Source organism: Monodelphis domestica, chromosome 3 (genome assembly GCF_027887165.1).
Source record: "Monodelphis domestica isolate mMonDom1 chromosome 3, mMonDom1.pri, whole genome shotgun sequence".
Taxonomy (NCBI): Eukaryota; Metazoa; Chordata; class Mammalia; order Didelphimorphia; family Didelphidae; genus Monodelphis; species Monodelphis domestica.
This window is the reverse complement of record NC_077229.1, coordinates 52,912,786-52,929,685: the sequence shown is the minus strand read 5'-3', so window position 1 is coordinate 52,929,685 and position 16,900 is coordinate 52,912,786. Positions and strand designations below refer to the sequence as shown.

General features: G+C 40.7%; 1 protein-coding gene across 1 annotated transcript in view; it reads left to right on the top strand.

Moving 5' to 3' along the window:
• Window positions 1-14,447: 14,447 nt before the first annotated feature.
• Window positions 14,448-16,900, top strand: part of SLC15A4 (solute carrier family 15 member 4) — a 38,927-nt gene continuing 36,474 nt past the window's right edge. The window contains exon 1 of the mRNA XM_001378944.4: window positions 14,448-15,212. Coding sequence (XP_001378981.1) covers window positions 14,577-15,212 — 636 coding nt within the window. The 5' untranslated portion in view covers window positions 14,448-14,576. The remainder of the gene's footprint in view (window positions 15,213-16,900) is intronic.

Below are 16,900 nucleotides of genomic sequence, written 5' to 3'. Positions count from 1 at the left end.
TAGTATTGATTCTTAGTATCAATTCTAAGACAGAATATAAGGGTCTATTCATTCATTTATTTATTTATTTTTAAAAAGCATTTATTAAAAGCTTACTCTGTGAAAAACACTATGCTAAGTGCTGGAAATAAAAATAGTAAGGCGGATGAGGATTTGATTTCAAGTTAGATGGACAGACCCAGTGGTCCTTAGGGCACAGCATCAAGACAGATGGTAATATATCTTCTTTAGTCTCATTTCCATTAATAAATCCTATTCATATTCATGCTGCGCTCTTTGTGGTGGCCAAAAATTGGAAAATGAGGGGATGCCCTTCAATTGGGGAATGGCTGAACAAATTGTGGTATCTGTTGGTGATGGAATACTATTGTGCTGAAAGAAATAATAAAGTGGAGGAATTCCATGGAGATTAGAATAACCTCCAGGAAGTGATGCAGAGTGAAAGGAGCAGAACCAGGAAAACATTGTACACAGACTGATACACTGTGGTACAATCGAATGTAATGGACTTCTCCATTAGTGTCAATGCATTGATCCTGAACTCAGAGGGATCTATGAGAAAGAAAACTATCTACATTTAGAGGAAACACTGTGAGAGGAGAAACACATAAGAAGAAACAACTTCTTGATTACATGGGTCAAGGGAATATGGTTGGGAATGTAGACTCTAAATGAACATTCTAATGCAAACACCAACAACATGGAAATAGGTTTTGATCAAGGACACATGTAAAACCCAGTAGAATTGTGCATTAGCTATGGGAAGGGTTGGGGGAGTGGAGGGAGGGAAATAATATAATTCTTGTAACCACGGAATAATGTTCTAAATTGACTAAATAAATTCACTTAAAAATAAATTAGGCATCAAAAATTGGAAAATGAGGGGATGCCCATCAATTGGGGAATGGCTGAACAAACTGTGGTATATGTTGGTGATGGAATACTATTGTGCTCAAAGGAATAATAAAGTGGAGGAATTCCATGGAGACTGGAACAACCTCCAGGAAGTGATGCAGAGCGAAAGGAGCAGAACCAGGAAAACATTATACACAGAGACTGATACATTGTGGTACAATCGAAGGTGATGGACTTCTCCATTAGTATCAATGCAATTTCCCTGAACAATCTGCAGGGATCTAAAAAAAAATACTACCCACAAGCAGAGGATAAACTGTGGGAGTAAAAACACCGATGAAAAACAACTGCTTGACTACAGGGTTGGAGGAGATAAGACTGAGGAGAGACTCTAAATGAACACTATAATGCAAACTCCAACAACAGGGAAATGGGTTCGAGTCAAGAACACATGTGATAACCAGTGGAATCATGCGTCAGCTATGGGAGAGGGAAAGGGGGGTGGGGAGGAAAAGAAAACGATCTTTGTTTCCAATGAATAATGTATTAAAACGACCAAGTAAAATAATGTTTAAATAAAAAAAAACTAAAGAATGAATCAATAAAATGTAACATAAGTGGTATAATTGAAAAATAAATAAATAAATAAATTAGGCATCTATTATGGAAAAAAAATCCTATTCATTTCTGACACTAGTCATCTGACTATGCCAAAGGAATTTGGTAGGGAGAACTTTCTAGGTCTTCCTCTGTTTTCTAGCTGTAGCTGCAAAATCTATAGAAGTTGCTACTAGATCAGTTTTCCTTAAAGGGGGATAGAGAAGAGATGGAAATAAGGCTGGTAGTCTGGCAGTGCTATTATTTCTAGGGTTCTATTGTTAGTCCCCAGCAGGGACTAGGGCTGTCTCTACTTGGTTTGAGGGGAGATGATTTTGAATGGAGATGGTAGTGAGGGATGGGTCTACCTGGCTCTTGTCTTTCCCAGAGGATGCCTTGATCTTGGAACTAGGTAAATTTGTCTGCCTTGGCAGTGGCCATTGGTAAACAATTGTATGTAAGTGAATGCATGAAAAATAATTTATTAAGCATTTACTATATGCCAGGCATTGTGCTAAGTGCTGTAGATACAGGGTGAAAAGCAAAGCAAGACATTCCCTACTCTCAAGAGACATATTATAATAGGAAGAGACAAAACATATAGAAGATTTAGCTACAGGGAGGGAAAGGTCCAGAGATCATTAAGTTAAGTCATAACATGATAAGAGATCTTCTTTGGAGTCATTTCTATGGATAAAATCATATTGGTTTTGTAGCATTTAAAAATTAGTTTTACTGCTATAAGGATTATATTTTTAGAGGTTTAATTAAGATTAAGAATTTAAGAAAATACAAGTAAGAAAGCACGTGCCTAGGAGGGCTGAAAGGCCCATTCAATTTCACTTACATCATGAGAGAAACATCTGCTTGGAAGCGGAAGTAGGAAGAGCACTCAGTAGGCTTTTACAGTCAGTTAAATAGAAATTTTGATCTCACCCAGGTGGAAATCTCAGTGAGATTAGAGGGCATCCTGGGAACTAGAGCAAGGAGTCTGGGGTTCAAATCTCCATTTATACAGTTTCTGATGTTGAACCATCTGACAGTGCCAAGCATTTGGGTGTTGAAAAACTTTCTTTTCTGGGTCTCCAGGGATAGCTGAAGAGTTATTACAACAGGAACAGCTAAGTGACTTAGTGGATAGAGAGCCAGACCTGGAGAAAGGTGGTTCTGTCTATCCTCAGACTCTTTCTACCTGTGTGACCCTGGGAAAGTCACTTAACCCCCATTGCCTAGCTCTTCCTTACCACTCTTCTGTCTTAGAACCAATACTTAATATGAATTTTGAGACAAAAAGTAAAGTTAAAAAAATAAAGTTATTACTGTTGCATCTGCTGGTGTATGTGAATGGTTTGCACTGCCATTCCTGGGGTTGATGGACCCAAGGTCCTCGATATTATATATACAAAGTAATTTCAGAAGGAGGCGATTACTAATGCATGGCAGATCAGAAAAAGTCTCATTGCAGGAAGTAGAGTTTCTTGAGCTGTGCATGGGAGAAAGTTAGAAATTCTGTGTGGTGGATGTGAAGATGCCCTGCATTCCAAGGCTTTCAATCTTCACATTCCATCAATGAAAACTTAGATCCTTTGAAATATTAGGCTAATAGGGCTAAACTACCTGCCCAGAGCTGCATAGTGTAAATGCTACCAGATGTGATTCAAGCAGGTTTGAATCAATTGGTAATTATAATTGGAGTTGAATGTAATAAATTAGTGATTTAAATTCATGCTGCTCACACAATATGGATTTCTTATTATGTGGCTCATTACTGAAGCAACTTGGCCATCCCTGGTCTAGTAGAAAGCCAGTTAAACTGGAAGTCAAACATTGCTAACGTGTGAAAAGAAAAGAATTAATTCATTCTTAGGGTGTGATTCCATTAGAGAAGGAAAACCTGTTTTGGAGTTCAGAATGACATCTCTAAGACATTGGCCTAGTGGGTTGAGAGATCTCTTATGTCAAAGAAAGCAAACCATTAGGCTATGCTACCTCTTTATCTCCTCTGACCTTTAGAGGTCAGAAGAGACCCTCCTGAAGACATAGCTACCTCTTCCTAACTCCCCCCCCCCTCCCGCCTGGTGGAACTCATGATTGTGGGTATTAAAATTAATAATCAATAACTAAATATTATATTTTTAAAGTTTTATGAATAATAACTAAAACAAAAGAACTGCCTGACTTCAGCCCAGTCACAGGTTCAAAAGAGGATGAGGGAGGGGTTACAGTCACTTAAATTCAATCAGGCAAAATGTGTGGATGCAGTAAAATGGAATTTTGTGAAAAACTAAGGGACTTCTGTGGGATGAAGTCCAAAGGCTCAAAATCTCCATTTATACATATCAGAACTCATGCTGTGGAGAGTTGCAGTGGGGTATTCATGCTATGTAACTTTTTGCTTTCTGAATGGGTAGTCTTTCATACCTAGATTGTAAGTTTGCACCCAGACCATAGGTATTGAACAGAGTGGGTTGGGGGTTTGTGTCAGGAAGCTATGAAATGCTTGTATCTGCACCCATGTGTTGGGCATCACCATTAGGGTGTTGTGACAAGGAAATCACTTTAAAAGACTGATATATATATTAATTTAAGGTCGCCGAGGAATTCAGCTATGTAATTCCTAAATGAAAACTCAAGTCAGCCGTCAGCCTTTTTTAGAGTTTAATTATAGACAGGAGGAAGAAAGGAATTAGAGGTAGAGAGAGAGGGAGAGAGAAAGGGGAGAGAAGGGAATAGGGCTTAAATACCCCTTCTGTTTAGGCTGGGCCAAAAGGCCCAAGCCCTTAGATAGCTGGGGCAAAGAAAAGAGATCAGTCCCTATTACTCACGTGACCAAAATGGAGAAACAGTCTCAGAGGCCCCCACCTTCAGCTTCCTTCAGAGCAAGCTTCTCAGAGCACACTCCAACCACTCGGACCAAACTCCTCAACCACCACCCTCAGTCTTCAGACCCCCTCTCTCTTTAAGGAAACCATCCAAGTTCCCTCCCCTCAGTTCTCACATCTACCAATCACTGTCCATCAATTTCCCTGTGCCAATGGAGGCTCTAGCTTAACCCAGGACCGCCCAGAGGTCTCTGGCTTTGCACATGTCTGTTGAAGGTCATATTTTCAAATAATTAAATCTTTGATCCTTTGCTACAGCCCTTCCTAAATCCTGTTAACCTGAGTAGGGTAGAGATTGGAATAATTAAATTTTGATCTATGCTGCAGCCCTTCCTCAATCCTGTTAGGACTGAGTAGGGTGGAGATTGATTCCAAGTATCTCCATTGTATCAATTTTAAATCAATCATGACTCAAAGAAATTCCTGTTCTATGCTTAAGCATAGGTCAAAGTCCTTTCCATTGTTCAGCAAAAGGTTTCTGTCCTAAAGTAATCTTAAGAAGGGAGGAAGAGGAACCTCCCATGCCAATGGGGTTCACATTCCAATAGACTATCAGTAAGAAATTTTCCAAGTATGAAATTTCCCAATGGTGAAATTTCCAACATGTATAAGTCTAAGGAATTTTAAGGTTTACAGTGTGACCCTTTCTCATGAGAAAGATTAAGCCTTTCCTCTGTTCACTTAAATGATCTCTATTTCTTTAAGTCATATCATCTCATATAGTTTATGGGGGCTCGTCTGGGATCCAGGAGAGGAGGGCATCACCCAGGATCCCCAGTGAATAGTAGGACATCTCATCGAATTTTCAGTGGCTGTTCAAAGGCAGAACTGGGTGAGTCCCTCTGACCCAGGAGGCCCAAAGGAAAGACTGAAAAGGGGAGCAGAAGCTTGGTTAGCTGAGTCCGAACCTAGGAAGAGAAGCTACTCGGTGTTATTAGGTCATGTAAGTTTGTGTACAAACCAGGGAGTAATTGAATTTACTACTGGGTGAACTTGGAGGAGGGTTCCACAAAGGTCTGAGTATAGCCTGTCTGCCTTTGGATGGAAGAGGAGAGATTATCTCAACCAGAGGAGGTGGAATCAAAATTCCTGGGCAGAAGACCTCTGAGGTGGGAGGAATAGGGAGAGTTAATTCAGGAATAGCCAAAAAGGGCAAGACTGAAGGCTTACCAGAAGAAATTCGACTTAGGAACAAACTGGAGAATTGGGAAGAATTACCAAAGTATAAAGGAAAAAGAAAGGAATGATTTTCTGTTGTAACAACAAATGGCCATTACTGTAGGAGAGAAAACCAAAAAGCCCCTCTCTCCCTCCTGTAACTCTGATCAGAGGAGATTGGAGGTAAGCAAACTTGGAAGGGACACGACTGTCTTTGTGTTTTGTGTAGTCTTGTGAAAAACCCTTATGAATTATGTGTTATAAGTTTGTTCGTCTGTCTATATAGATTTCTGTATATTGAGGGATAGGCAGGAATGTTGGATGGAGTGAAGAGTGAGTAAAGGAGTTATAAAATATACAAAAGAGACAGATAAAAAGGTACATTCCACCCCCCCCCCTTTTTTTCCCCCTCTCTGCTAACCCCAGAGAGGAGAAGTGGAAAATGACAAAAGGGATATTTTGATCCCATGATTGGAAACTGTTAATTTAGGAAAACACAAATGATTCTGGAATGTACTTATAAGTAAATGTAAAAGTGATTACACTTATCAGATAATAAGATTCCAGAAAAGTTTTATTCCATTTTGGTAGTGGGAAAATTGTCTGTTCTCGCTGAGATTTAAAATGTGAACAATGCCAAAAAGTTAAATGTGGAACATGTCTAAAATGATTTTTTGACTCAGTTGAAGTTGGGGATCAAAATCACATGAGCAGCCAACCTGATTGGTCTAATGTTTGCTGACTGTTTAATGTACATGAGAGCTAAATGGAGAGTATAAGTGTATAAGAATGTAATACCAGCCTTTTTAGAAGGAGAATACATAATATTGAGAAGATTCTGTATGATCTAAATTTTGGGAGTTTTATAAGTGAAAATGTGGAAATGCTGGACTGAAAGAGAGTTAATTTCTATTAAATATTTCCTAATTGCTGTTTAGCTTGAGTTAAAACATGTATTCATGTGGATTTGATAAAAAACTTAATTTTTAATCATGCTTGTTGAACTCAATGCAATTTCAATCTGGATGAAAAAATTATAGTTTAGTGTTGCAAAAGATTTTCTTTGCAGCCTCAAGTTGCATTGTATTCTGCTCTTTAGCATGGAGTATATTTTCATCATAGAGATTTAAAAAGTGAAATGGCTTTTGTTTGAAATTGTCCTAAATGTTTTTCACTTGTGTATATTAATTAACTAATGTCTTTCTTAATCTTGAAAATAGGTCAACAGCCTACTTGTTAAAGAAGCTTACTTTACGGCTCACAAGTGGTTAAAACAGCACTTAAAAGGTAAAAAAAAAGTGGCTGCTTAATGAGAAAGTGATTCTATAACTTATAGTGACATAGACTTAGTAAAGAAATAATGAGGAAGCTCTCACATGTTATGAACAGTGGAAAGGGAAAACTTTGAAATCTGTAAATTTGAAATGGAACATGTATCAGTAATTTGGAATGACATGGGAATTCATTTTGAAATATGGCCATGTTATGAAATTACTAAAATAGATATCTTTGGGATAAGAATGATTTTATTTTTTTTAATTTAGAAAATTTCATTTATTTAATTAATTTAGAATATTTTTCTATGGTTACAAGATTCATGTTCTTTCCCTCCCCTCTCCTCAACTTCCTCCTGTAGCTGATGGGCAATTCCACTGGGTTTTACATATGTAATTGATTAAGACCTATTAGATGTTTGCACTAGGGTGATTGCTTAGAGTCTACATCCCTAATCATATCCCCTTCGACCCATGTGATCAAGCAGTTGTTTTTCTTCTGTGTTTCTATTCCCACAGTTCTTTCTCTGAATGTGGATAGTGTTCTTTCTCATCAGTCCCTCTGAATTGTCCTGGATCATTGCATTACTGCTAGTAGAGAAGTTCATTACATTCGATTGTACCACAGTGTATCACTCTCTGTATATAATGTTCTCCTGGTTCTGATTCTCTCACTCAGCATCAATTCCTGGAGGTCATTCCAGTTCACATGGAATTCCTCCACTTTATTATTCCTTTGAGCACAATAGTATTCCATCACCAACAGATATCATAATTTGTTCAGCCATTCATTTCCCAATCAAATCAAAAAATCCCAGGCATCCCCTCATTTTCCAATTTTTGGCCACCACAAAGAGTGCAGCTATGAATATTTTTGTCCAAGTCTTTTTCCTTATTATCTCTTTGGGTTAGAAACCCAGCAGTGCTATGGCTGGATCAAAGGACATGCAGTCTTTTAGGGCCCTTTGGGCATAATTCCAAATTGCTTTCCAGAATGGTTGTATCAGTTCACAACTCCACCAGCAATGAATTAATGTCCCTACTTTGCCACATCCCCTCCAGCATTCACTGCTTTCCTCTGCTGTCATGTTAGCCAATCTGCTAGGTGTGAGGTGGTACCTCAGAGTTGTCTTAATGATTTCATTTTTTAAATGTAAATGCCCGATGTTTGATGCAATCTATCAGAATTTGTTCAATCATAAGTGGTTAGTTTACCATAATTGTACTATGGATTAAAATTAATGTATGACATGAATTGGTTAAAAGAGTATGCTAAAGATATAGGGCTTAAGTGATGCAATCTTCAAGGAAAATGAAAATCTGGATTCTTGGGGGTTATTAATTAGCAAAAATACATGGTAGAGTGAAGTGTATTTGAATAATAATGGAAAAATGTTGAATTTGAATAAGAAAAGGAACTTTATTAGAAGTTTATTTGAAAGTTAAATGCAAAAAAAAAAGAGCAAAGAAAAGTTCTGCCTCCAAGGTTTAGAGAAGAATGGGATTTGATTTAATGCAAGAACTTCCTGGTTTAGGGAAAAAGAGAAAGTATATTAGTGTTAATTTGAATATCTGGTCTTTGCCTGTGTTAACTAGGAAAAACAGAGAATCACTAAAATGGTCAGAAAAAAACAAATCTTTAAACAGGTAAGAGACAAATTCTTAATATTTGGCCACCACAAGTGGTGTCAAGGGCTCCTGTACTCTGGGAACAAAGTTTCTTAGAGAATAGCACCACTAAAGATGATTCTCCAAGGAAGAACAGAACTTGGGGTCTTATATACCTTTTGGGAGAACTAAGGACTGGAAGAATGACTAGCTTTACATTGGATACAAGGAGAGGAGGAGCCCAGGGCATGACTGACCAAAGGGGCTAATGCTTTGCACTAGCTACAAAAAGATGTTTCCAGTGTCAACATGGAATCTAGGAACTCCAAACTTGTAGCCTAGTGGGATCTGGTGAACCCCAAGTTTTAGGATTAGCTTGTAGGTTGGAGACCCCAAAGTTTGTACTTCTTCCCTGTTCCCATGGGAATCCACCCTGAAGGGGATCCCAGGCTAGCAGTTTCAGGCTGAGTGGGGGACCCTCAGGACAATGACAATCCTAGTAGTTGGGTGGGACTAAGCATATGTTAAGGACCCTCTTTGTTTTAGGTAGTCTCCCCTATTGTATCAGAGACCCTTTCCCAAGAAGACCCACAGCTGGGCAGGAACCATCCTTTAGTATCCATAGTAAGTAGCCCCTTCTCTTACACCGGAGCCACTAGCTATGATTCCTTTCCCAATCTTGATTGTATTGTCAGTGTAGATTGAGCACTCCCATTTTCCTTGTAGCTATAGTGATGTCAATCATCTTTCCCTGCCCCTGGACTCCCCAAATGGTATATAGGCTCCCCAAGTTCTTTTGTTCCTGGGAGTTGTCATTTAGCTTGGTGGCACCCCCAGGGGTCAGTGACCAGAGCAGCCAGAGTTCAATCCTCGGACTCTGTGCAGTCATGTGTGTCACACAGCTCTTGTGTCGAGGCCTACTAGCAGTGAACCCCTTTTTCCCTTGATTAAAGAGTGATTTTGACTATTTAATAGTTGTGTTTTTTCCCAGGCAATACCGGCCAGGGTTGGACTACTTTGTTAAGGCTGATGAACTTTTAAAACTAAAGGCTTGTTTGACTACTCATCCTCTCTAAACTGGGATCATTAAGTACCTTGAAGTCTATTATTCAGTTCAGAGGAAGGGTGGGTCAGGTCAGGGGTGCTTCCCCCAAAGCAATTTCCAACCGGAACAAGTACAAACTTTGGGGCCTCCAACCTACAAGCTAGTCTTGAAACCTGGGGTTCACCAGATCCCACTAGGCTACCAGTTTGGGGTCCTAGATTCCATGTTGACAAATGTAAAGTAATGAGAGTTTGTGAAGTTAACCAACTCAACACACCTGTTCTTTATTTTTGGATTTATGACTAAAAATGTGATATGCTATTTTGTGCCAAATATGTAAGAATAACTGTTAAAATGTGCATGTGTTTAAGATATAACCATGAGCTTATGTTCACTCTGATTTTATTTACTTGCAAAGGATTTATGATTCATATTGTGAGCTAAAAGTAATGTTTGAGGCAAATTGAACATGAAAATATGCAAAAGATATTAGGTATAGTATTTATAGGGATAATTAATTGTTAATAAGATTGGTAATTGGGGCTTTTTTGAGCCAATACAAATAGCAAGGAGAAATGATACCTGAGGGGACTAAGAAGTTTAAGCAAGTAATTATTTTAGAGAAATATATTCACTTAGATCTGTAGCAGGATAAAAGTTAAAAGGGCAAATATCCCTCCTGTAAACCTGTAGAATGAGAAAAGCTTGTTTGGGGTACTGGAGATGTTTAGATGGTGGAATTGACACAAAGAGGAGTAGGACTTCTCTGAGCCCATGAGGAAAGAGTGTTCAGAAAAGAATGGTGATTAAAAATCCACTTAAGAGAAGGAAATAAGAAGCACTTAGAAGAATATGACTTGTTACAGGTGAAAGCCTTAGAACAGGGTTGGAGAGACAGTTTTGCCCTCCACTGAAATGAGATCTTTCTGACTGATAAGGTGCTGGAATCTGAGTGGAACTCTAGTGTCACTCAGTGCCCTTTTAAGAGCATGAATAAAAGGGGCAGCTAGGTGGTTCAGTGGTTTGAGAGCTAGTACCCTCAGACACTTCCTAGTTGTGTGACCCTGGGTGAGTCACTTAATTCCCATTGTCTAGCTTTTACCACTCTTCTGTCTTGACATCTATCCTTAGTATTGATTCTAAGATGGAAGGTAAGGGTTTAAAAATGATAATAATATAATCTTTTCTTTTTTTTCCCTTATCAACACCTAATGCTAATTATAAAATGAAAATTTCCATTTCCTCAAACAACCTATTAATAATTTAAAATTATCAATTTATTAGGAACATACTTTGAGAAGTAACATGAGGTTTGTAAATAGACGATTAGTATCTGCAGCCTTAATTTACCACAATTGAAGTTTGGATCTTGACCTTAGAAATATCGTCCAGAGTTTTCTGGATTTCCTCCAGTATCTTGAGTAAAGAAATTTATCTGTAAAATATTGTTACTCATGTGTTTATAGAAGCTGAACTAATGTATATTTTGCTAAGGATTTAGCAGGAACATCTCAAGAATTTCTATAAACAACTTGAAGTAAAGCAGAATTCATAAGACTTGTCCATTGGCTGTGGGGATAAGTTAATCAATGTCATGGGTTATTATTGTACTAATTCTTCTGTTTCTATCAAGGACATTGCCAGAAGCCCCAGGAAGACTGAGCTGCTGGGAGTTTGTGAAAGTTGGTGGCAGCACTTTTGATCTCCCCTGGCTCTGTACCATTGGGACTTTGTTAATGATTCCGTGTATTAAATATCCTGCTTTCTAGAATGTATACAGGGGTGGAGAGCGCCTCTATGAATTTTGAGGTATGAGTTATAAGAAAATCATGAACTCTGATACCAGAAATGCTAATAATTAGGGAGATAAATGGCCCTAGGGAATAGTCAAGGTCTGTGGGTCCCATATACCTAGTGAATAGATGAATTGGGCTATAAGTAGTGATAGAGCTCATCACTGATCTAGAGGTTAGTCCTAGAGGGAATAAACTGACCAGATAACACAAATGAGGGAGAATTTATTGGCATAGAGTAACTCTGGATAGGCTCCTGGCTACCATGGGAGAAGTGAACAAGGTTACATTTATCAGCACTGTAAACAAGTGGAAGTGCAATTCTTGTATTGGAAAATGAGTGTGCTAGAAGGCAGTAGCGGTTTAAGGGTAACATTTAAGCTTGAATGGATGCAATAGAGGATGTATGTAAAGTCTAATGCTACTGGTTGTTGTATTCAAAAAGTGGATAATGGGAGGTGGTAAAGGAGATTGGCAAAGGTAGTCATACAACAGCTTATGTATCAGTTCAAAAAGCATCTTTCTGATTGATGGAGGATGTATGATTTGTGCATTAGGCAATACTCCAATCTTATCCTGCTTAATTCCTTGCCTCATGAGGATTGTCAGGAGAACTACTAAAGACCTGTAGTTGATTGTTATGAGGACACATTCTAGTAATATTGTGAGGACAATATCTTAAGAAAAAGGGGAGGGATTGTGTGAAGTGAAAAGAATTAATTTGGGATTCTCTGTTCACTTAAACGGTCTCTATTTCTTTAAGCCATATTGCCTCATACACTAGGTTCAAGGTTTAGCTTCTGCTATTTGCTAACTTAAGCCTGTTTGCCTTAGTTTCCTCATCAGTAAAATGAGCTGAAGGAAAAGGCAAACTATTCTAGTATCTTTGCTAAGAAAACCCCCAAAAGACTCATAGTTGAACTCAACTGAAAAATGACTAAACAATAGCAAAAATTTGCTAGCTGTGGCTTGTTTCCTTGGGTGAGTCACTTCACCTCTATGGTCCTCAGTTCAGGATGGGGAATGATGAGCCCACCTCACAGAGCTGGCTATATTAAAGACTTCCTGGGTAGAAAAAAAATGCTGCATAAACTATAAAGGGAGCTAATATTATTTATTTTATTGAAACACTGAGAAAAGGACTCCCTTGGAGTCACGAATAAGTAGGTGCCTAGACTGCCTCTGACAGAAACTGACCATAATACACATGGGCTATAAGCACTTAAACCTCAATGCTTTCCTGTGACTGTCAGACTAGAAGTTGTAGAAAGAGGTGCTGCTTTGCATCAGTGGAGGGAGTAGTTACCATACCAGGATGCCTTACTTCATGAAGTCATAGATCTGAACCAACTTTCCCCTCTCCAAAACACACACACACACAGAGGCAGAGAAAACCAACAACTCTTCTAGAAGGAAGACAGGATTTGTGCTGGAAGTGAAAATATAGTTTGTCTCACTCAGTCCATAAATGGCCAGGCCTCTCCTCCCTACCCTTGGTGGGTCTTAATAAAATATTGTAATATAACTGTTGACTGGAAAAAAACACAGAATTATTAAATAGTCAAAATCACTCTTTAATCATTTCCTAGCTCTATGACCCTGGGCAAGTCACTTAACCTCCATTGTCTAGCCTTCCCGGAGTTTCAATCTTGAAACTGGTAATCAATTTTAAGGCTCTGTTCTAAAGTGTCTCCCAGCTCCTGACATCTATTCTGTTCTCTTTCCTTCTCCACCTCAACTACTGGCAAGTACTTTAGATTTGAAGTCACTGGGACCTGGGTTCTATTCCAAGCCTTCCCACTTTCCAGGGTGGCACTATTAGACCTGTATTCTAATATAATAATAATGATGATAATAACTAATATCTATAAAGCACTTCTCATGTGCCAGGCACTGTGCTAATTGCTTTACAATTATCTCATTTGATCCTCACAATACCTTGGGAAGTAGGTGGTATTATCTTTATTTTATAGATGAGGAAACTCAGAATGAGAGGTTAAATGACTTAACTAGGGTCTGCCAACAAGGAATCTAGAAACCCCAAACTTGTGACCTAATGGGATCCAGAGAACCTCAGGTTTCAGGATTAGCTTGTAGGTTGGAGACCCCAAAGTGTGCACTTGTTCTCAGTTCCCAAGGGAATTCACCCTGAAGGGGATCCCGGGCTAGCAGTTTCAGAATGAGTGGGGGACCCTCAGGTGAATGACAATCCTAGTTAGAAGGGACTAAGCATATGCTAAAGACCTTCTTGGTTTTAGGTAGTCTCCCCATTGTATCAGACCCTTCCCCAAGAAGGCCCATAGCTGTTGAGGCATACTATTGCATTGAAACCCTAGTTCCCTTGATTAAAGAGTGATTTTGATTATCTAATAATTCTGTGGTTTTTTTTTTCCAGTCTACAGGTCCTATACATCTAGTAAGTAGCTGAAACTAGAATTAAACAGGTCTTCCTGCCAGCCAGTACTCCCTGTGTAAATTTAGGCAAAAATCATTCACCTTCTTTTTGCTTTAGTTTCTCTTATCTGTAAAAACGAGGATAATAATACTATCTATCTCAGGGTCTGGGGGAGGATCAAATGAAATATTTGTAAACAAAACTTAAAGAGCTCCATAAAATGCTGTTGTTTTTCAGTCAGGTCCGATAACTAACCCATTTGGGTTTTTTCTGGAAAAGATACTGAAGTGGTTTGCTATCTCCTTCTCCAGCTCATTTTACTGATGAGGAAGAGATAGAATATGAGGCTGGATTTGAAATCAGATCTTTCCCACTCCCAGCTCAGTGCTGTATTCACTGTGCCATCTAACTGCCCCTACAAATGTTTGTATTATGGAGAAAATGCTAGTTTTGCAGTCAGGCCGACTAGATGTTTTTCCCCATTCATTACATCTCTTCTATTAGAAGCTCCTTGAGGGCCAGCGCTGTTTTCTTTCTGGTCCTGCCTCCCTAGCACAGAACCCAAACTTAAGCCAGGAGGTTGCTCAATGACTAAAGACAGTGCTCTCTCGAAGGGCAGCCAGCAGGGGCGGGCGGGCGGTGCTAGGCAGTATTTCTCTCCTAGGAACCCACGCCTCCGAACCGCCTCTCCCACGCCTCTGGGTTTGTGTTCATCCCCACGTGCCTTCAGAAGGGGAGGAAGGCGGGGTGTAGAAAGAGGGGCGGAACCGGAATTATCGCCCTAGGTTTTGATCGAAGTTAGGCTGGCCCAATCGGGACGCACAGAGGGCGGGCCCGGGCTGGAGTAGTCAGCTGAGGAGAGGGCGGCGGGCAGCGAAGTCGGCGGGATAGCAGAGGAAGAGAGCCGGGGACTAAAGAGCTAGCGAGAGGGGGCGGCCGCTGGCGGTGCGGGCCGGCCCCCCGCGGCGGATGGAAGGCCGCGGCGGTGGCGGCAGCGGTGGCGACGGCGAGGATGGGGCGGGCGAGCGCAGCCCGCTGCTGGGCGGGAGCGGGAGCGGGCGGCTGTGGAGGCCCGGGAGCGCGGGCGCGGGCCCCGGTCCGGCGGCGTTTGCGGGGCGGCGCGCGGCCTGCGGAGCCGTGCTCGTGGCCGAGCTCCTGGAGCGCGCCGCCTTCTACGGCGTCACGTCCAACCTTGTTCTGTTCCTGAATGGCGCCCCATATAACTGGGAGGGCGCGCAGGCCAGCCAGGCGCTGCTGCTCTTCATGGGCATCACGTACTTGGTGTCGCCCTTCGGCGGCTGGCTGGCCGATGCCTTGCTCGGCAAGTGCCGTGCCATCCTGCTCAGCCTCGCCCTCTACCTGCTTGGCATGCTCACCTTTCCTCTCGTCGCTGCGCCTGCCACGCGTGCTGGCCTCTGCGGGAACCTGGCGCTCAGTCCGCTTGACAACAGCTCGGGACCCTTCCCGAATGGCAGCGACCCCAGCGGCGGAGGGGGAACAGGGGGCAGTCGCTACTGCGCCCGGGCGGTGTACATCGGGCTGGTCATTGTTGGGCTCGGCGTGGGCACCGTGAAGGCCAACATCACTCCCTTTGGAGCAGATCAGGTAGGACCTGACACTGCTCCATTACCTCTGACTCCAGAGGGCCGGGAGGTCTGCAGCTGGGCATTGGGTCCGAGAGCTAGCCCTGGAAGGGAACTCGGTGGTTAACTGGAAGTAATCATTAGTTTAGAAACAGAAAGGTCCTCAGTACTCATCTGGTCCATCCATTCCGTTGTTAAGAGCAAACAGGTTCAAAGAGGGCTATGTATCATAGACCGAAAGTTGGAAGGACATCAGTGGTCAACTGGCCATAGCATCATTAGTTTAGAACCAAAAAGATCCTGGGAAGTCAGCTATCGAATCCATCTTTTCATTTCCAAAGAAGCAAACAGGATCATAAGAGGTCTGTGACATCATAGACTGAGAGTTGGAAGGGATCTCAGTGGTCAACTGCTTATAGCATCATTATTTTAGAACTGGAAAGGTTCTCAGATCTCATTTTGTCCATCCTTCCATTTTTAGAGGAGCAAACAGGTTCACAGAGGACTTTGGCACCATAGATTGAGACTTGGAAGTACCTCAGTGATCAGCTGGTCAAAGCATCTCTTTTTTAGAACCACAAAGGCTCTCAAAAGTCATCCAGTCCATCCTTTCCATTTCTAGAGTAGCAAACAGGCTCCCAGAGGTCCATGGCATCATAGACTGAGAACTGGAAGATGCTTTAACTGGAAGAGACCTCAATGGTTATCTAGTCACAATAACATTATTTTTGAAACTTGAAGGGACTTAAGAGTTAAAGCATCTTTTATTTAGAATTAGAACCGTCTTCATAGTGGGCATTTCATGTCATCCATCCATGTGAAAAAAATAATCCCAAAGAAATTCATGGGATCGTAGACTTGGACCTGGAAAGAACTTGAATAGTTTATTGAGTTATAGATTGGGAGATGGAAGGGACCTCAGAGCTCATCTATTTAATAGTATCATAAGTTTAGAACTGGAAAGGTCTTTAGGAGTCGTCTAAGGACCTAGTAATGGCATCATAGATTTGGAAGCAGGAAGACTTAAGTAGATATTTAGAGGAGCAAATGGGCCCATAATAGTTCATAGGTTCATATATTTAGAAGTGGAAGAGACCTAAGCTGTTATGGTTTCGATTTAGATCTGGAAGGGATTTGGTGGTCATTGAATCTAGTTTTTCTGTTTTTAGAGGAGGAAAGAGACTTATGGGATCATATAGTTGGAGCTGGAAGGGACCTCACAGTTCATCTGGTCCAGAGGTCACAAACACATGGCCCATAATACTCCTAAGTGCAGTCAGAACCAAGGTAAAATGAATTGGGAAATATTTAACAAAATAAGATGACTTATTTAATAAAATAAGAATACCAATCTATGTAAAACATAGATAATATTAACATGTGGTTCTTCTAAGTAAGTCTGCAGCCTGTAGGGATTCTCATGTATAGTTTAGTGTCCCAGGTTTCTATTTGAGTTGACAAAACACCATTGTCACTATTTCCATTTCTAAAGGAAAGAGGAAAGAGATCTATTGAAGTCCATAGGATCTTAGAGTTGGAGCTGGAAGAGACCTAGTAGCGGACACAGAGCTTGTTAGTTTGAACAATGCATTAATATATTATCTCTTAGTATGTACCTTCATAACGACCATCAGAGATAAGGGTTATTATTCCCATTTTACAGATCATGTAACTAATAACTAAGGCTTAGAGAGGTTCATTGGTTGTAAC